The 22624-nt window shown below is 43.0% G+C and overlaps 1 protein-coding gene across 1 annotated transcript in view; it reads left to right on the plus strand.

Moving 5' to 3' along the window:
- Positions 1 to 22624, plus strand: part of LOC126222260 (coiled-coil domain-containing protein 13-like) — a 79223-nt gene that overhangs the window by 36916 nt on the left and 19683 nt on the right. The window contains exon 7 of the mRNA XM_049942183.1: positions 17845 to 18110. Within this exon, the coding sequence (XP_049798140.1) occupies positions 17845 to 18110 (266 nt within the window). The remainder of the gene's footprint in view (positions 1 to 17844; positions 18111 to 22624) is intronic.

A 22624-nucleotide genomic window follows, 5' to 3' on the forward strand; every position in this document is an offset into this window, starting at 1 on the left:
GTCTATGCGATAAACGGTGTGAATACCTTGCAATGCATGCTCTGTAGCAGTGCAGGAACACTGCACATTTGGAGTTCCATGTATGGGTTCATGAAGTATTTATTGTTGATCGGAAGTGATAGTTAAGGTCATCAGATTTAAACCAGAAAAATTTGTCGTTTTGAAGGTTTCAGAGAACGGAAAGGAACTGCTAACGCCGGTGTTAGAAAACGTCTACAGTTAAATGCTATTGCAAAAATTTAGAAGAAGGGAACTATATTAATGAACATGTGCACTTCATAAACAACCTTCTGACATGTTAGACCTATATGACGAACAAAGCTCAAATTTATATTGTGGTGTCACCGCTAGACACCACACTTGCTAGGTGGTAACTTAAATCGGCCGCGGTCCTGTAGTACATGTCGGACCCGCGTGTCGCCACTGTGTATTCGCAAACGTAGCGCCACCACAGGGCAGGTCACAAGACACGGACTTGACCTCGCCCCAGTTGTACGGACGACATAGCTTGCGACAAGACGTATCACGTCTTCCTCTCATTTGCCGAGAGACAGATTAAATAGCCTTCAGCTAGTCCATCGCTACTACCTAGCAAGGCGCCATGTGTATCATTGCTAATTGCTTACTACTATGCAAGAAAAACTATGTCAACAAGAAGAACATCATTAAAAGTTAAGTAATCTACCCAATACGTTCTTTTCTTTATAGTTTTTCATCCAGTCTCCTGTTTCAGAATTTACGCCCGTCTGCGTTAGTTTCGCGTGCACCTAGCCACTCATTGTGTCGAGACCTTAGGGAATCGACACAACAATATTTTGGCGACGAGGATGGGATGCCGCGCCCACGTTGCAGTCTTTGTGTTATACTTGCTCTAATTTGCTTGTGTCATGGCTTCGCCGCATTCTCCAGATGTACTGTCCGAATTTTTTCGCTTGCAGAATCAGCAGACGCAGGCGTTATTGGAAGCCCTTGGACAGCTCGTCCAGGGTCAACGTGCGCTGCAAACAGATGCGGCGGCAGCCGCTTCATCGCTACCGCAGCCACACAACGCTGTCGCACCGCCATTTAGGCCCTTTGAGGCCACAACCGAAAGCTGGACGGAGTGGGCCGATCAGTTCAACTTCCACCTCACTGCTTATGGAATTCAAGGTAAAGAGCGGCAGCCGTTTTTGCTTTCTTGTGTCGGTGTGTCTACCTACCGTGTGATAGTGAAATTGTTTCCCCGACGCGACGTAGCAACTCTGTCCTACGAAGAAATTTTGTCTGCTTTGGATGCCTATTTCAAAGAAACAGTAAATGTAGTTGCCAAACGGTATACGTTTTTTCGTACAAAACGTACGGCCGGTCAGACTAATAGGGAGTGGGTAGCAACTTTGCAAGGACTTACTAGAGACTGCGCGTTTGCCTGTGAATGTGGCCTCCCATATTCAGATACTATGGTGCGTGATGCAATTGCACAGAACGTTTCTGATGTTCGCATAAGGGAACAGATTTTGAAGCTAGTTAATCCCTCCCTGCAACAAGTGATAGACATATTGGACAGGCAAGACACACTTGACTTTGCTCAGGAATCATTTGAAACTTCGCCAGCAGTGTGTCACATTAATCGGCCCGCCGGGCCCGCTGCACGGGACGCTAAGCGGCCCTCGCGCCCGACTTCGCTGCGGCCGCCTAGCTTGCAACCACGTGCGCCGCGTAAGCAAGCAAATGCAGTGAAATCATGCCCGCGGTGTGCAACTAGACATTCGCGTGAAAATTGCCCGTCACGCCAAGCTATTTGCTTTTACTGTCAAAAGAAAGGACATGTACAAAGTGTTTGCCAGAAAAAGCTTAGATCAGACACTCGCAATAATTCCAGGCCCTTTGCTTCGCGCCGGAATCGAACCCAGGACAATCAGGCTCGTGGACCGTCGCCCATGGACATTCATGTAGTTCATGCCCACCCGTCCAGTGACACTTTAGCTAACAGTGACTGTGTTCGTCCCACCCAACGTGTGCGTCGACGTCGCCGGAAATCCCGTAAAGTTGCAAGTGCTTCTGGACCTGTATCAGTTCAAATTGCACGAGACAGTCGCTCTTGTCGTCAACAAGACAATAAACTTTTTGTGGACTTAGACTTTGCAGGAAAAGTGATCCCATTCCAGCTCGATACCGGAGCTGCTGTTTCATTGCTCAATCACGACACGTACAAACAACTGGGCGCCCCGCCATTGCGTGCCGCAAATGTTAAGTTAACTAGTTACTCAGGCCAGCATATACCTGTGTTAGGACAGTGCAGCCTTATTGCAACATACAAGGGACAGACAAAACTTGTATCATTTTATGTTCTTCGTTCCTCTAGTGCAGTGAACTTGTTTGGTTTAGATTTGTTTCAATTGTTTAATATGTCTATTGTAAATCAGGTCCTATCAGTGAATCAGACTGTGCCTTCCGCCAGCGTTTCTAGTCTTTGTGAAGAATTTGCAGACATTTTTGCACCGGGCCTTGGTTGCGCTAAGAACTATGAAGCGCATTTGGAACTGACAGACAACGCGCAACCGAAATTTTTCGGAGCGCGCAATGTTCCCCACGCATTGCGTGATGAGGTCGCACGAACATTGCACGATTTAGAATCTCAAGGTGTAATTGAACGTGTGCAGGCTTCTCTCTGGGCCTCACCCTTAGTAATTTTGCCAAAACCTTCCGGAAAACTGAGACTTTGTGTGGACTTCAAGGCAACTGTGAATCCGCAACTTGTGACTGCTACTTTTCCTTTGCCCCGCCCGGAAGATCTTTTTGACAAACTGTGCCCGGGAAAATATTTTTCAAAATTGGACCTAGCAGATGCGTACTTGCAGATACCTGTGGACGAAGACTCCCAGCGCGTCTTGGTGGTAAACACGCATCTTGGCTTGTATCGCTTCAAAAGACTGCCATTCGGGTGTGCATCCGCCCCTGCTTTGTTTCAGCAATATTTACAAACTATTTGTGCGTCGGTCCCTACTGCTGCGAACTATCTGGACGATATTGTGATCTCAGGAAAGACAGAAGCCGAACATTTGCAGAATCTCCGAACATTATTTCAGGTCTTGCGTCAGAATGGTCTTCGCTTGAGGAAGGACAAATGTGTGTTTTTTGCTCGTGACTTACCGTACCTGGGGCATGTCATAAATGCCCAAGGTATACATCCGAGTCCAGAGCACCTTCGTGCCATTCAGGACTTGCCGTCACCACAGAACTTAAAACAGCTACAGGGTGTGCTGGGTAAGGTACATTATTATCATAGGTTTGTGCGCAATGCGTCTTCCATTTCAGCTCCGCTTCATCGCTTACGCCGTAAAGGTGTTCCGTTCGTCTGGACGACGGAATGCGAACGCGCCTTTCGCCAGTTGAAATCGGCGTTACTTTCCAATACTTGCCTTACGCCATTCGATCCCCGAAAACCCCTTTTGTTGATGGTAGATGCATCGGATTTCGGGATCGGTGCTGTGCTTGCGCACAAAGATGGCTCGCATGATCGCCCTATTGCCTTTGCGTCCAAAGTGCTCTCATCTGCGCAAAGAAATTATTCACAAATAGAGAAAGAAGCTTTAGCTCTCGTGTTTGGTGTTACCAAGTTCCATGACTTCTTGTATGGTCGTCACTTTACAATCATCACCGACCACAAACCTTTGACATCGCTTTTTCATCCGAACAAGCCTGTACCTCCACGTACAGCGCAGAAATTCATTCGCTGGTCCCTTTTTCTCTCGCAGTACCGCTACGATATTTTGTATCGGTCCACTGCTAAGCACGGAAACGCTGATGCGTTGTCCCGTTTGCCTGTTGCGGAGGATAAAGCATTCGATTCTTCCGAACTTGCTTGCATGTTCATTGATTCGGAAGCCGATGACGTGGTCGCATCGTTTCCGATTGATTTTCGTCGTGTAGCTACAGCCACAGCTGCTGACCCTGTCCTTGCTCCCGTTTTGCGTTTTGTTGCTACGCAATGGCCCTTGTCAAAGTCACGGATCGAGGATCCTTTGGTTCGCCGTTTTTTTGCTCACAAGGAGAGACTTTTTGTCCGACGTGGTGTTTTGTTGTTGCGTTCCGATAATGATCAATCCCGAGTCGTGGTCCCACGTTCGTTACAGTCCTCTGTCTTACGGCTTCTTCACCAAGGACATTGGGGTATAGTGCGAACGAAACAACTTGCTCGACAGCACTGTACTTGGTTCGGAATCGATGCTGCGATTACGAATATGTGCTCCTCTTGCGTGGCGTGTGCCGAACAACAATCCGCACCGCCGCGGAAATTCTTTGCATGGCCGAAAGCCACTTCCCCTTGGCAACGCTTGCACATCGATTTTGCTGGTCCATTCTGGAATGCTCGATGGTTGGTTGTGGTCGATGCTTTCAGTAATTTTCCTTTTGTTGTCCGGATGTCTTCCACGACGTCTTCTGCCACCATCCAAGCCTTGTCTGCTATCTTTTGCATTGAAGGTCTTCCGCAGACTATTGTTTCCGACAATGGCCCACAATTCATGTCCGCAGAATTTCAGTCGTTCTGCAAGGCCAATGGTATTCAACATCTGAAGTCCGCGCCGTTTTCGCCTCAGTCAAACGGTGCCGCTGAACGGTTGGTCCGGACTTTCAAGTCGCAGATGTTGAAGTTGAAAGAGTCGCATTCTCGGGAGGACGCTTTGTTGCTCTTTTTGTCTTCTTATCGCTCTCAGCCCCGCGATGGTCGCTCGCCGGCTGACTTGCTCCATGGTCGTCCTCATCGAACTCTGATGTCTTTGCTGCATCCGCCACATCAGGTTCCTGTGCAGCGGCAGACTCCTGTTTTTGCTCCTGGCGACGTTGTCTATTATCGCAACTATCGCGGTTCACAGCGTTGGCTCGCAGGGCGCATCCTTCGCTGCCTCGGCCGCGCGATGTATTTGGTTTTGGGGGCCTCTGGTGAGGTGCGTCGGCATCTCCATCAGCTGCGCCTCTGTCGTCGCCTGGGTTCTGCCGCTCCCCGTCTGCTTTCAGCGACGGAGCCGTCAGGTCGGCGCCCTGGGGACCCATCTACTGGCTCGCCTCATCCCCAGGTGTTACCGACGATGCCTTCCATTTTGCCTCATGGCGTCGCGCCGCCGCAGCCGCCGCCGGCGCCGCCAGCAGCGGACGCTTCGCTGCAGCCGCCTCGCGCCTCCCTGGGTCACGCGCCGCCGCTTGCTTCCCGTGACCAGCCGTCCTCCGCCATGGACCTCTTGCCCGCTCCGGACCAGATGTCGTCTTCGCCCGTCGGGTGCCCCGACCACATGGAGGTCGACCCTTCTGTCTCATTACGTGCGCATACACCTCATGTTGACGTGCACCCTGGACTAGGTTTGCAGACGTTTCCTAGCTCCCCTCGGACCGAATGGCCGGGTGCGGGTGGCACAGCCTCGCCTGTTGTTAGGCTCCCCACCTCATCGCATACGTCAACATGGGGTCCTCCCCACGGCGGGCGGAAGCCTTATCTCACGACCGTTCGCCGATTTGCGGGGGAGGAATGTGGTGTCACCGCTAGACACCACACTTGCTAGGTGGTAACTTAAATCGGCCGCGGTCCTGTAGTACATGTCGGACCCGCGTGTCGCCACTGTGTATTCGCAAACGTAGCGCCACCACAGGGCAGGTCACAAGACACGGACTTGACCTCGCCCCAGTTGTACGGACGACATAGCTTGCGACAAGACGTATCACGTCTTCCTCTCATTTGCCGAGAGACAGATTAAATAGCCTTCAGCTAGTCCATCGCTACTACCTAGCAAGGCGCCATGTGTATCATTGCTAATTGCTTACTACTATGCAAGAAAAACTATGTCAACAAGAAGAACATCATTAAAAGTTAAGTAATCTACCCAATACGTTCTTTTCTTTATAGTTTTTCATCCAGTCTCCTGTTTCAGAATTTACGCCCGTCTGCGTTAGTTTCGCGTGCACCTAGCCACTCATTGTGTCGAGACCTTAGGGAATCGACACAACATATATCGTTGACAGTCGGTTTGAATCTTTTCAGGGTCTATTTTACAGTGAAGCACCTTGGAATTTGCAAAGCAGAAATCCATGATATTAACATAATTTACTAAGTCGAAATCGGACGAAGATTGATGTTTAAAGGCATTCTTCAGATTTCGCATAAGAAATTTTTACTAGCAGTTTGCAACTCCATTAATTAAAATGGAAAATAAAAGGTTGTAGTCAGCGGCTTCTACCGTGATTCGAACTGCTATGTCTTATAGTACAAGCACTGCAACGCACAAGGGAACCTCTGAGCTAACGACACACTGGCGGCCAGAGGCGGAATATAGTCACTGCGATGTTGCCTGAGCCTCAAAACGCAACCTTAAACACACGAACAGAGGAGGTGGAGATTACTGTTTTAACGTCCCGTCGACAACGATGTCATTAGAGACGGAGCACAAGCTCGGATTAGGGAAGGATGGGGAAGGAAATCGGCCGTGCCCTTCCTAAGGAACCATCCCGGCATTTGCCTGAAGTGATTTAGGGAAATCATTGAAAACCTAAATCAGGATGGCCGGGCGCGGGATTGCACCGTCGTCCTCCCGAATGCACACACAAACAGGTGTTACTTATGTGAAGAACGCCGTTCTTGGAGTCCAGAAATTAAATATACTTTCTAATTGTGTCATCTTGCAGTGGATTATATCGTACGAGTCTTCGATGTGGAAAACGAATGTCAAGTGAATTTAGCGAGGTAACGCCGACCTACACCCGGAAGTAAATCCACTATCAGAGTGTTGACAAATACTTGCTACGACGCTGCCATTTCTAGGCTCTCTGACGAGGCAGCTCTTCAGCGAAATGCTTGCCGTGATTCTCCGATACGGTTCTTCAGAGTGGAGACGCGCGCGCACGTTTGGTTTTTATGCGGCGTTCTCCCCTGATGGTTTCTGACGTCGCCTTGTGGGCTATGTATACATATGAGACATTCAATTATCATTAATCCAGAATGATACAAGTTTCAGCTTCCGGCGTGGAAGAAGGCTGTTGACGCCGATATTATATCATTTCAACGTAGGGAAAGCAAAACGGATCATTCAATGTTTCTCATACAACATAAAGCATATGAGATAATTTTCCGTAACGTTCATAATCATCTAAAACTACAAACGAAGTAAAAATACACCGGAAGCTTACTCGAATTGAATATAACGCTTTGCACCTCGATGTCGAATTTGTCCACTTGCAATCTTTTGCAGCATACACATAGAATGTCATGATTACCACGAGAATGAAGAAATATGTTGGTAAGGATGGAAGCAAGAAGAGACGCAGTCAACAAATATTCTATTCTTCATGGCATTCATTTCATTTGACACGTAAGAAGAGGTAAAGGGGGAATTTACTTTCGTTAACACGAAAGATATGCCGCACATATTGATAACGAGGAAGTCTGCGTCTTCATACGTTTCCTCTTTGAAATCTGTATGCTCTATTATATACTAAGTAGCCCGATCATTGTTTCAGTAATGTTACCCTCTTGTTTGACCCCGTAACGATGAACAGATTCCAAATGCATGTCTCCCTTCCTGGGTTGTTTTTTGTGTTTTATTGCTTGGAATTCCTGAAGCAGACCATTGTGCCTTCCCCCCTCGTGGGTTAGGTCTCAAAACTAAACCGCTTTGTATCCAATGGCATAATTTATTCAGACAGCATCAGCATAAGACTATCAAACAAAGCCTTCCATTTACAGTTGCAGCACTCTAACCAGCACTGACCAAAGTGTAATCCACGGTCATGGTCCTAAATTACCAGCTGTCTGCTACTGTGGCAAAGTCCGTACTACACTGTGGATTCCGCAGCACCATTTTATCTGGTAACACTGTGTAGTTGCACAGTTGTGCTACCAGGTCTGTCCTCACACTGTCAACTTTATGTATCTCACTTCTCCTGTAACGTAGATCACGAGGAGCCGAAGTAAATGAGTGTATTCTGCATGACGTAACATTCAGTATTCCCTTCTTTCATAGCCACTCTTCATGTGCATCGATACCAAATAGGAATGCGAAAACTCTTGCGAGTGAGAGAATGACAATAACAATCGTAACAAGAACAAGCAAATAATGAATGATGTTTATTCCAACGCAGAACGAGAATGGCTTTAAATATAAAAATCTGTATATCTATATCCATATCTATTGATCTTTGAGTTGGCACAATGCAAATATATTCTTAGCATTTAGTTACTGAATTTAGTTCTGGATGTTTGCAGAGAAAAGGAAAAGTCGGTACTTCTCGCTAGTGTAATATAATGTGAACCAGCAACTACCCTTTCCTTAGAACACGACTCAAGCAGGTCCTCAAGTAGGTAGCAAGGCACTGCTGCATTCTGTTCCCTGACATTGCTCTGATGACGGTTAATGCAGATAGTTCCGATTATGAAATACAAAACGTATTGCAGGTTAGTTCCTAGGATAGTAACATTAAATTTGCGTTGTAGACGGCACATGAACGTGACGACTATCCATATTACTCATCAATATAAAAAGACAATATTTTGGGAATTTAGCAGGATTACTCAAAATGAATTCTGAAATTGGGTGACTGACTGCACAGGTGCTAAACGTCGTCAAGAGTATACGATGTCCTAATCGCATTAGGAATATGAAGATCGTCTTCGACAGCTCGCAACTTTCACATTGCTATCTCCACCCTACTCCAGACAGCCCTCGGTGGAGTTGCACTACGTTGCCGATGTTATGGAAGGCCTTCAAACCGACAACAGACCACATATTGAAAAATACAAGCGAATTCTCTTGCAGCGTAAGCTTATTGTAACTAATCTAAAAATTATTGGAGAGGAACATTGTCCTATTCAAAAAAAGTAAAATGTTACACACTGTTGACGTCAAACGGACATTATCTATGTCCTGTCTTGTGTCCTACTCATCTATAATATCAAGTGTACTATGAAAATGATTATTTTTAATGGATGATAGGGTAATGCATTGATACCAGATGGTGGGGGCCGGCCGGTGTGGCCTTGCGGTTCTAGGCGCTTCAGTCTGGAACCGCGTGACCGCTACGGTCGCAGGTTCGAATCCTGCCTCGGGCATGGATGTGAGTGATGTCCTTTGGTTAGTTAGGTTTAAGTAGTTCTACGTTCTAGGGGACTGATGACCTTAGAAGTTAAGTCCCATAGTGCTCAGAGCCATTTGAACCATTTGAACTATTTAACACAAAATGACATTAAAAATTAAAGTTATTCACGAGCAGCTAGTTGAGAATATGTATGAACATTAAATGACACGACGAACTGAAATAATATGACGAAGAGTTCAGCGCTCACTGGGAATAGAGCCCCACACATATCGTTGTTGACTACACACAAAGAGACGTCAGCTACCGAATTTTTCTCCACCAGCTGCTCAGAATAGCATCTTGAACTTACAGTCATCTCGCAAATAGTTCTGTGTCTCACTGGGAGTTAAAAACGTCAGATATCGTTAGTGTTGACAACGAATGAAAATACATTAAAAATCAAAATTATTATCCACCAGCAGATAGGTGTTCTCATGATAGAGCTTGATAATACATAATTAAATCTTTAGTGCTGGGCCAGGATTCGATCCCATTCACGCGTAATATGTGAAGGTGTTGAGGAATCTGCAGTTTTGAACAAACAACAAATTGTAGCCGAGCTGTATTGCCACGAAGGGATCAAATTACGCGTTAAGGGCGGTCTGAGTTGCATTCCCAGTTTAGAACCAATTTTATCGACATACAGAAGCTCAAATAAAAGATGGAATAAGTGTCCTGTGACCATACATAGCGTTTGTGTCGTCACTTGAAATAAATAACTAGTATAAGAAAGGTTACTGGTGATAGAGTTTCTACATGTCGCCACTCCAGACTTTATTGTGGTTCAACCTACCGTCTACTTGGTATAGAAGGAATATCATCTTTAGTGTGAATTTTCAGACCACGCAGCCATTATATCTCCTTCACTTGGTGTAGCCAGGAGAGAATGGAATCTGTCTTTCCCTATCTAAAATCATTGACGGAAGTGGGAATCGAACCCAGACCATAGGTATAACAACCTACCATCCGTCCAACAGACCACGAAATCCTCTTCTCTGCGAGTCATTTTTCTATCGTAACGCAGTTGCGCCACACTGGATGAGAATTCTGACACACAGGCTCCCTGTAGTAATTTGCAGCATGTTCAGTAAATTCATTTACTTGGTTGACCGAATCACCATGAACTAGCTGCCTCGGCTACCCAGTGCATACATTCGACTATTTTGTAATCACAGAAATAAAATCACGTAACTGCCACCTACACACAACTGCCAACAGTGTAGGATGCAGAAGTTTAAATAGGAAGTGTTCCTTTCCACTTGAGCTATTCTATTGCGCTATCTGTTACTAGAAAACGTCGTTCAGTCCAAAAGAAAAGCTGTAACTGTTTGTCTCTCAGAAGTCAAGACCTGGCCATATGCATAATCTCACAGTGCTGTGGAATCCAAAAGTTCTGGAGGAATAGTTGCCGAGCTCTGGAGCTGCTGTAGCTACGTGTCAGCTTGTAGCATAGATAAGATGTCGCGAGTTCGAATACATTCAGTGCTACATTTTTTAAAACGCAATTCTGCTCTCTGCTGAAGGTATCAATCTAATGGAACTTTGAACATAATTCCCTTCACTTCTCAACCCAAAGTAGTCGCATGTGGAAAAAGGGCTAACTACTGTGACATTTGTTCTATTCAGGTTTAATAGACAGCAGGCAGCAGATGCATCTCGAAGGTGTGCAGGGAGAGCGCATCGTGCCATAATATGTCAGAAAAGTATTTTCTACATTAGCCTTCGTGTGGTAGTGATATTTTATTCTTCTTCAAACTTTGTTTGACAGCTTTAACTCCGAACAAGTTTTCTACATGCATGTAATCAATAAACTGCATGTGCATTGTCAGACTGTCGTAGGTAACATCAGAGAATTCGCATATATCGTTGATGATTACTCTCTCATGTTTACTATTGTTTTAACAACACTAAAGGAAGCCTTACGAAAATTGTGCTCTATCATGGGGCAAGTTTTCCTCCAGGAAGTGCCGCAGTCTACAGTGTTGCCAGATTGTGCAGATAACCGGACTTAGAGAATTAGCTAGTTGGCCAGTTTTTTTGTCCCATGTCGCGATCGGCGCGGACTTAGCCTCTGAAGCGGCCGGCCGCCGGTCAAGTTTTATGTCAAAGAGTGTACTAGGTCATTCATATACATTGTGAAAAGCAATGGTCCCATAACACTCCCCTGTGGCACGCCAGAGGTTACTTTAACGTCTGTAGAGGTCTCTCCATTGAGAACAACATGCTGTGTTCTGTTTGCTAAAAACTCTTCATTCCAGCCACACAGCTGGTCTGATATTCCGTAGGCTCTTACTTTGTTTATCAGGCGACAGTGCGGAACTGTATCGAACGCCTTCCGAAACTCAAGGAAAATGGCATCCACCTGGGAGCCTGTGTCTAATATTTTCTGGGTCTCATGAACAAATAAAGCGAGTTGGGTCTCACACGATCGCTGTTTCCGGAATCCATGTTGATTCCTACAGAGTAGATTCTGGGTTTCCAGAAACGACATGATACGCGAGCAAAAAACATGTTCTAAAATTCTACGACAGATCGACCTCAGAGATATAGGTCTATAGTTTTGCGCATCTGCTCGACGACTCTTCTTGAAGACTGGGACTACCTGTGCTCTTTTCCAATCATTTGGAACCTTCCGTTCCTCTGGAGACTTGTGGTACACGGCTGTTAGAAGGGGGGCAATCTCTTTCGCGTACTCTGTGTAGAATCGAATTGGTATCCCGTCAAGTCCAGTGGACTTTCCTCTGTTGAGTGATTCCAGTTGATTTTCTATTCCTTGGACACTTATTTCGATGTCAGCAATTTTTTCGTTTGTGCGAGGATTTAGAGAAGGAACTGCAGAGCGGTCTTCCTCTGTGAAACAGCTTTGGAAAAATGTGTTTAGTATTTCAGCTTTACGCGCGTCATCCTCTGTTTCAATGCCATCATCATCCCGGAGTGTCTGGATATGCTGGTTCGAGCCACTTACTGATTTAACGTAAGACCAGAACTTCCTAGGATTTTCTGTCAAGTCGGTACATAGAACTTTACTTTCGAATTCACTGAACGCTTCACGCATAGCCCTCCTTACGCTAACTTTGACATTGTTTAGCTTCTGTTTGTCTGAGAGGTTTTGGCTGCGTTTACACTTGGAGTGAAGCTCTCTTTGCTTTCGCAGTAGTTTCCTAACTTTGTTGTTGAACCACGGTGGGTTTTTCCCGTCCCTCACAGTTTTTACTCGGCACGTACCTGTCTAAAACGCATTTTATGATTGCCTTGAATTTTTTCCATAAACACTCAACATTGTCAGTGTCGGAACAGAAATTTTCGTTTTGATCTGTTAGGTAGTCCGAAATCTGCCTTCTATTACTCTTGCTAAACAGATAAACCTTCCTCCCTTTTTTTGTATTTCTATTAACTTCCATATTCAGGGATGCTGCAACGGCCTTATGATCACTGATTCCCTGTTCTGCTATTACAGAGTCGAAAAGTTCGGGTCTGTTTGTTATCAGTAGGTCCAAGATGTTATCTCCACGAGTCGGTCCTGTGTTTAATTGCTCGAGGTAATTTTTGGATAGTGCACTCAGTATAATGTCACTCGATGCTCTGTCCCTACCACCCATCCTAAACATCTGAGTGTCCCAGTCTATATCTGGTAAATTGAAATCTCCACCTAAGACTATAACATGCTAAGGAAATTTATGTGAAATGTATTCCAGATTTTCTCTCAGTTGTTCTGCCACAAATACTGCTGAGTCGGGAGGTCGGTAAAAGGAGCCAAGTATTAACCTAGCTCGGTTGTTGAGTGTAACCTCCACCCATAATAATTCACAGAAACTATCCAGTTCTATTTCACTACAGGATAAACTACTACTAACAGCGACAAACACACCACACGCTGTAAAAGAAACTGAGAGAATAGTACATAAAATCAGTTCAGTTATTGTTACATATGGTATGATTATTCACATAAATAAAACTAGATTAATAGCATTTCTAGTATTAGAACCAACAAAAGCAAAGATTTTAATAGAAGGAAAAATAATCGAACAAATGCGTGAATTTAAATATCTTGGATGTCATCTTAAGTACACAGAACTACTAAAACTTTATAAAGCTACAGCTCTTCCATTATCGATGCACAGATGCGAAAACGAACTGAACTTCTGACCAAATGAGACAAACTGAATCGTCTAAAATAAAGTTTCTCCACCATGTTGTGGTATGTTATGGGATATTCGCTCCTATATCATAAGAAGAATATTGAGATTAGACAGGAATTAAATGTGAAATTAGTTATAGATGTTACAAAATATTCAAAATAACTTAGGTATCACGTTCAACAAATGTAAACGTATAGAATAACTAAAACTGTTTTCTCAACACGATCCCAGAGGTAGCCGAAATATTGGCCATCCTGTAATAGGACGGCGTGAACAGACCCTACGGGGAACAGGCCAATAGGTCAAATCCATGGCGTCGATGATTACAATAGTTAAAAGACGGAGAAGCATCTCATTTGGGTAAGAGTGCAGAACTAAGTCGACTTTTTTCATGGCAGCCACTGGACTTCCTCTGAAGTGACTTAGGAAGCCGACGGCAAACGTAACCTGGCTGTACAGACTGGGATTTTGACCATGACAACAAATCTAGCGTCTATAAAAGATGAACATCTGAACAAGGATAATGTGTGGTACACGTCTAATACTACACTGCTGCGCCAGCAGATAAGCCGTTTTTATTCAAGGATTAGCCAAACACGTGACAGGAAACCGGACAATGGAAATAAATACTACGGTTTTTGTTCTTGATTTTGTAGACAATGGTTGAAAATTTTCATTGGATACTGTAACAGCTTTTCTCGGCTTCGCTTTGGTATAATGATGTGCAAAGTACAAAAGAACTTGCATAAGTTTATGTTGTTACTGGAGAGAGTTTTCCAAGTATGAAATAACAATCAGTCTATGAACATACTGATCAAAGTAGTTTCCCTCGTCCCAATATCATCTAAGATTTCCCAGGCGAAGAATCTCTGCCACGACAGAATGTGCTGACTGCACAAGCAAGTCAAGGCGATTGATACACAACTGTAGCTCTGTAGTTTCAGTGACTATTCTGCTCGCTTCTCTCCCCATATTTCCAATCAAAGGTGACGTTAGAGATCAGGTTGGATCCAGAGATTCACACACAATTGTTGTTGTATGACCTCCTGAGAGATACCGTAGCAGTTTCTGTCCAATTGATGAGTTAAGTCGTCAAAATCCCGATATGGATGGAGGACCCTGCCCACAATGCTGCAAACATTCCTCAGTTTGGGAGATATCTGGTGGCCTTACTATTCGCGCTTGGAACCACTTCGCTACAGGGCGTCACGCAGACGCCAACTTGTCACAGCTCCAACATCATCGTTGTAACTGTTGTATGAAGTGGACTCTGTTTTTTGATGCACTATTTGTAAAGAGTTTTCCTACATATGGAGAAATAAAAGTTAGCAAATCTTCTGTCTGCTGAGTTACTTCTTCACGAATACTTTCCGCTCCTGTCCAGCGTTCTCACGACAACAGTTGCCTCACCACTCTTAGCTAGCCTCTCCTTAACGTCGTGTACGAAGTCGTACACAACACAGGATTCTTAACTCATGTTAAAATCTGGGCTCTCAGAATTTTGAGAATACAGCTCTTCAGGATGTACAATGCCTTTCTTGTAATGTCCCCAAGTGCACTTTTAGAGTAATGGTGACATGTACTTGCTGATGAGGTTCAAAATCCAGAGGACGGCGCTTGACAGTGTGGCATATCTAATAATAGATTAATAATTTCCATACTTTGTCAGTGATTGGACTGGATGGAGGGAATAAGATAATTATGAATATTAATGTCTTCAAGGAAGGGAAAGGGGTAGTAGTAGATGAAATGTTATCAGATTTGGATGTGCTGCTGTGAGAGATGGCTAGGTATCATATAGGAAAACGTGATGCGGTACCTATCAGCGAATGATCAAACAGATAATGTAGGAAGAGATTATTTGCTGAAGACCAACTGACATGCCACAATGGTCAAGTCGCAAGATATGAGAAAGGCTTTGGAAAGTGTAGGATGATTCGCCTCTACTGTTAAGTCTACAGATCAAAGAAAAAATGGCGGAAATAATGGTGGAATGAGAGGAAGTTAAAACAAAGGTGAAAAGATATCAAGGATAAGATTTGATTATCATATTGATATCCTCAATGAAGGCGAAGAAGAATTACGAGACCTTTTTTTGAAAGATTTCTTGAAGCTTTCAGCTGCCATTCTCTTTATTTCCTGCACGATTGTACAATTTCGGCCATAGGCCATTTTCAAGTATCTAAAACTGAAGTATCATGCATTGGATACAGTAGTGACACTTGTGCTTTTGATGTAGGAACAAGTTATATCCATAAATAGACTAGGTGCATTATAACTTACTTTATGCATGGTTTTTCAGTAGCAGATTATGTCATATACGTCGTTGCTCCTATGACATCATGTTATACTCATAAAATAAATTCGAGGTGTTCACAGTATTTTAGGAGCACGTTACTTTAGAGCAGTTGTTGCAAAGCTCTTATATGTAACGTACTTAACACTAGGAAGATTCTAATTATTTTACAGAAATTTGCTATTTAACCTGCATATGCTTTTGTTCTCAGTTTTATTTAATTATCGTTCCTCATTGGTGTAAATCTGACTGTATGTAATTTCTTTAAAATAACTTGTAAATATTTGTTCTGTTATTGTAGGAGCACGTCATTTCTGAATAGTTGGTACAAGGATTTTACATATCACATCTATCACAGCACTCCAGTGAAACAGTACTGAGAACTACAAGAGTTGAGTAAAAACTGCTTTATGGTTACGTGATGTTTCACATTACAGTCATATTTATTAATGAGTGTAGCGATAATTTTACATGTTGTGCTTCTTTAATACTTCACCGTAGAACTGGTAGAAAGTTGTCTAGGAATTTCCCATTTCGCAGGTCTTTTTGCTCATTTAAAACTCTGTCAGACTGATCTTTCAGATGTATGTAAATTTCAATTTCTTCCATTACATCCATGATTTTTCCTTTCTGTAACTTATGTAATATTAGAAGTGATCCATCTATATTAGGTATTTTGTGGTTGGTGCTTTTTAAATGCGGACCTATTGCATTTAAAATTACAGGACGTGTTGAACGGAATAATAAGTCTAATGAGTACAGAATGCGGACTCCGAGAAAACCAAAGAAAGACGAAAGTAATGAGAACCAGCAAAATTGAGAATAGCGAGAAGCTTAACATCAGTATTGGTAAAGAATTAGTAGACTAAGTTAAGGGATTTTTCTATCCTGGAAGCAAAATAGCCCATGATAGATGGAACATGGAGGACATAAAAATTACACTAGCAGGGACAAAGAGGCAATTCCTGGCCAAAAGAGGTATACTAGCGTCAAACAAAGGACTTGATTTGAGGAAGAATTTCTGAGAATGAACTTTCGGAGCACAGCATTGTGTGGTAGTGAACCATGGACTGTGAAAAAACCGGAACAGAAGACAATCGATGTGTTGGAGATATGTTGCTACAGAAGAGTGTTGAAACTTGGATGGACTGATAAACTAAAGAACGAGAAGCTTGTCCAGATAACTGTTTAAGGAAGGAAGGGACGAATAACACTGACAAGAAAAGGGACAGTATGACAGGACATGTGTTAAAACATCAAAGAATGACTTACATGGTACCTAGGTTGCAGGTGCTACTCTGAGATGACGAGGCTGGCACTGGAGAGGAAAAAGTTTCAGATCTCCATCTGACTGTATATATTTATATTTTCCATGGTTTTCTAAAATTCCTTAAGGTTAATTTAAGGATGGTTTCTTATAAAGATACGATCCCTTTCCTGACATAGTCTTATGAATTCTAAATTTGTGTTTTATTCAGTGAGTTCACCATTAATCTTATGTTAAACCATGATCTTACTGGCTTCTGCTGTTGCTGATCTGACGAGTTCAACACTGAGGGTGTAGTTTGATAAAGAATTTAAACCACCTTCCTGTGTTGTCAGATGGGAAGTTACCTTGGTTTTATTTCCAGATGTCTACGCCTCTGGAACAGGGAATCGGTGAAAACCGTGATAGAATGTATGGTGTGGGAATATGGTTGAAGGAATGGACATTTTACGTGAAGATTTTGAACTGAAAGTTAGGTAAGTGTCTTCAGTTTCAAAGGAAAATGTTTTGGGGCTATTGTATTTGAAATAAGAGCAGCCTAAGGTAAAGGAGGTTTCTGGAAAAGGAAAACCGTGTTTTAACTGGAATGAATTCTATTTGATTAGTTATAGTTTGGGACTACTACCTTCATAGTATATCGTTTATTGTTATACTTTATGGCATGGTGATGAGATGAAGTTGATATGAAGTGATGAAATGGAAGCGATTTTAGGACGTTATGAGCATACCCTTCGTTATACAAAGGTTTCCCAATGTGGAACTGGTAATGACAGTACTACTGTTGGTGGAGGAATTGTTGGATCAACACTTGGAGTTTTAATGTGCTTAGTTGGTTTTGATGGTTCTGTGTCAGTTGCTTGATGGATGATTCTGTTTGAGACTTACGTTAATCATGAAGAACTTGATGGGAAGTCTGTGTCAGTAAGGGTAAACTGTAGGAGAGGACGAATGTGTGAAGAAGAGATATAAAAGATAAGTTACTTAATAGAGAATCGTTTGTGAATTAATAGGAAGGGAAACTTTGGTGCCCCTAATGCTTGTGGCAGATGACGGTACTGCTGGAGAAAGGCGAGCACGACAACCAGCTGGTGGCGGCGCTGACAGCGCAGCTGGGGTCAGCAGAGGAGGCAGTGGAGGACAAGCGGGCACTGCTGTCGGTGGAGGCTGAGCGCATGCGCGAGCGCGGCAGGCAGTTGGAGGACGACCTGGCGGCGCTCAGGGCGCAGCTGGCCACGCAGACGGCGCAGCTGGCGCAGAAGGACAAGCTGGTCGAGCAGCTGCAGCTGCGCCTGGACCAGCTGGAGCAGCCCAAGTGAGCAACGCAAGGCGGACAACCTTACACTCACCACAGTTTCTGTTGGTTGCTCGGTCAGTACACACTGTGCATAGATGCCCTTTAGAACTCGTATTTGGGAGAAATAGGGATTTACGTGACCACACAGCTACGCTGAATTATGATTTCGAAGATTTCCGTAAATCTCTTCAGACAAACCCCACATCGCTCTTTGTAGCATTTGTAGATAATCCATCGTGTGCAGAACAACAATCCATCAAACAAGAAGTTTAGGACACAACCATCTGCAAGTAAAGTAATGAGTACGGGCTTCTTGGATAGGCAGGGTGTGTTGTTTTGTACGTTTGGATCCTGAAGCAGCTGTCAGTTCAGAACCATAAGACGACAGTGATTGGCTTAAAGCCCAACTTCGCTGAGTTGGACAGTAGACAAAGGCAAACTTCTGCTTGCAACACTGTAAAGGCTGGACCCACAATAGTTTTGCAAGTACGGAACGCGATGGCAAATGTGGATGTCCTACTACAAACACCATACAGTCCTGAGTTAGCACCTTCACATATGAATCTCTTTGGATCTATGAAGGCTTGAACTCTGGACTATGTCATCAACATTTTCCAGACCCTCTTACTGTCATCAAAGGTGTGAGACAGCTCCTAGCCCTAACTGCTTTTGGTTTTTATGAGTGCGGCATGCATGCTCTTGTTCATCGTTGCCAAAAGTGAATGCTGATAACTGTGTGGAAAGACGAAAGTACGTAGCTGAAATTTTGCTCTACTTAACCCTTAACTGCTCTAGTGCGGCCCTGGAGAACCCCAGGCGATATGAATACAATACATACTATGTGAACAGAACAACAGATGGCGCCTGTGTTCTTGGTAGGCTTCAGTGAAGTGATGCCGTTTAACGTGGGGTGTTTGATGCGGTGTTTCCGGTAATATTTTGTGAGATAAAGGAAAGAGGTCTCAGAATACCCCATCAGAGTATTAATGTAAGTTGTTTTTTTATTGTCTCATTTAGTGTTTTACGTGACGGAAGTTTTAGAGTACTTCGAAAAGAGCAAAATTTCTGTGATAACATCAATTTTTAAAGTTATGTGAATATGTATGCAGTATTTTTCAGAATGGCATCATCGAAGTCATTAACAGATGACGAGTTGGAAAGAACAGTGAATTATCCTGCGTTTTTGAAATATGATGAGGAGAGCACAGCAGATAAGGATGAATTTGTGCTGAGTGATCATGATTCCACCTTTGAAGGTACATGAGAAAGTAGTTGTGAAGAATCAGATGAAGAGGCGTGCTTTATGCCTTCCGCTGACACTTATTTTTTTTTGGAAAAAACGAGTGCTACAAGTTGTCAAAAGAAGCTCCTCCTACAACTCGTACCCTTGCTCACAATTTAGTTAGTCGCCTTCCAGGCGCTAGACGCGATGGAAAAAGGCTTTATTCAACTGATATATTATCTGCTTGGGAATTGTTCATTACTGAAGATATATTACAACTAATGATCACCAATACAAATGTCAGGCTACATGACATGTCAAACAAATACAGAGCTACCCAACCAGCATTCTTAAAGCCGCTAGATATAGTGGAACTGAGAGCATTTCTAGGTCTGCTTAATTTAGCTGGAGTAACGAAACCTAATCACGAAAATGTTGTTGGACTTTTTGCTAACGATGGAACTGGTCCTGATGTGTTTGAGCCACTATGAGCGTTCATAGATTTTTATTCATTTTGTCTTGTTTGCGTTTCGATTGTGCCACTACAAGAGATGCTAGGAAGGCTGGTGACATACTTGCAGCTATCATAGATCTCTGGGAACACTTTATAGACCAATGTCAGAAGTGTTATACTCCAGGAGCGAACGTGACAATCGATAAAATGTTACACCCTTTCCTGGTAGGTGCAAATTACGCGGGTATATGCCTAAGAAGCCAGCAAATATGGCGTCAAAGTTATGTGCCTTTGTGATTCACGAACATTCTGTTTATGTAATGCATGTGTCTACACAGGCAGAGGGAGAAATAAAAGAGTATTATCAATTCCAACACAGGATGTTTTGAAATTAATAACACTAATTGAGAGTAACAATAGAAATGTGACAGTAGACAATTGGTTCATGTCACTTGAACTCTGTAATCAACTAGAAGCCGAAAAGTTGACTGTCTTGGACACTCTAAAGCTAAATAAATCGTAGATCCCAGGAGAATTCTAACCAAACAAAAAGGGCCCAGTAGAATCTGCATTATTTGGGCATAACGAAGGAAAGACAATTTGTTCTTATGTTCCTCGGAAAGGTCGAGCTGTTGTATTGCTTTCATCTATGCACCATGATCAGAAAATTGGTTCTCAAAAGAGAAAACCTGAAAAATTCATTGATTACAGTACCACAAAAGGGGAGTGGACGCACTGGACCAAATGTGCGCCAACTATTCGGTATCACGGCAAACACACAGATTGCCAATGTCTGTATTTTATGCCATTTGGAACACAGTAGGGGTCAATGCTGCTATTTTAATTAAGTGCACCAAACAACTTGATCAAACCGATGATTTAAAAGAAGATAATTTCTACAGAGGCCAGGAATGGATTTAGTAAAATCCCATATACAGCGTCGAGATGTCCTACCCCTTTCTCGTGAACTGAGAGACGTTGATGTTAAACATGGTGGTACTCCTATTGCCTCAGAGCCAGAAACGATGAGGAAAGCAAGACGCTACATGTGTGCAAGAAATGCGGACAAGAAAACCAAAATAGTGTGTGAAAAATGTTCAAAACATGTTTGTCCCGATCACAGATTTTCAGTGTGCCAAAATTGTTTGTATTAGTATCTCAAATGCGTAGAAATTTTTATAATATTCAGTGATGAAAGTGAAACTCAGAATAAAATTTCTTTAAATTATAGTTTCGTTTAACTTATTTGGGTACTCCGAGACCCCACTAAAGTATTAGCGTACGAGCGTTTCACTAGAGTAGTTAAGGGTTAATTGTGTTATTGTGCTTTCCGTATCTGTTGCAGTTCCCATGGATATATATATAGGAGGCACTGGTTTTGGAATAATCCTCATACATACATGGCCTTGGTGGTTGGTAAAACACACATGTCTCCGTTTTATAAAAGCATTTTTTTCCTTTTTTAAATATTAAAGCGCGAGTAGTTCCATTTGTAAGGTAGCTTCGTTAGCATTTATTGTGAATTGTTAGAGATTTGACTGTAGTTATTATACATCTGACTTTGCTTGATTATAGGTAATTATCTTTCCCAAAGAAGAACTACTAAATACCTTTTTCCTATGGCTATCTCATCCCATGTTATGATACATCAAGTTAATCTCAGTTTACTGGGTACATGAATGGTCAGATCCTGAAAGAGTACAACATGTGACTGAGGACTGTAATGTAACTGTATTCTCACTTAGCATATTCATCCATTCAATGATCATTTGTGTGCAATCTGTATAAAATGTAAACCTATACGTACGTATTGAAGAGCACTACGCCACTGGTTGCAAGAAATAAGCACATTAATTCAGACTTTCTGAGAGAGACTCAAAGGAATATACTCCTTATGATCACTGGTGGATGCACTGGTAGTTGACTTCTCTTGTGAAGCTGAAATTACAGATAATAAAAAGACCTAGCTATACAGCTCCTAATACAAGACTTTTGATGACTAAAGTACAGTTACATAGGGACTTACACATAACAGTGCCTGTTTTAGGTTTATGAAATCCTGGTATAGGTGGTAAGTGATGAAGATAGATATAAATCCCAGGGAAAATCAGTCACAATTGCATATTCAGCCGATAACATTTTACAAACAAGACTATCCTGTAAATAGGATCAGTAACAGTACAGCTAATCCATCAAGATAATGTGAGGGTTCACTAACAATGGAGGAAAGAAGAGGTAACAGCGCACATAATTCATGAAACATTAGCGCACGAACAAAACAGTAATTATACCCATTACTCATACATATGTGTTTCACTTCCGCAAAGAAATACAACTATCCAGGAACATTTTTCACAACATTCAAAGATAATGTTCAGCAGAAAGTCAGTTAAGAATTTAACTGACTTGCTTCCCACTGATAGAGGCTACGTAAACGTTATACAAAAGCAGATGATGTAAGGTTGAGTGTATATCCTCAAGCACATGGATACGAAGCACAAACCCATTCACAGATCATTGAGTTACGGTTCACTCGAGCTGATAATAAAATGAGTTGATTTTCTTGTGTGAAAGGAGTGTCAGAAATAAAATGACTTGTAAATTAATGCAGAAAATGGTAACAGCACTATGTTCTCTAAGCACAAGACCAGCATGTGATCTCATCAGCTAACGCTAAATGCGACTTCTTCTAAATCTGCGTCCCCCTACAGAAGTTTCACGATGAGTGTCTAAAGCAAAAATCGGCCCTTTCAAACTTTTGCAGGACAGGCTGTGATTGGCTGCCACTACGAAGAGCTCTGTGAGACATTACTGCCTCCCTGCTGTGTCAGGCCAAAGGTAGTCCCAAAGGCCTAC

This window comes from Schistocerca nitens, chromosome 1 (assembly GCF_023898315.1).
Source record: "Schistocerca nitens isolate TAMUIC-IGC-003100 chromosome 1, iqSchNite1.1, whole genome shotgun sequence".
NCBI classification, from domain to species: Eukaryota; Metazoa; Arthropoda; class Insecta; order Orthoptera; family Acrididae; genus Schistocerca; species Schistocerca nitens.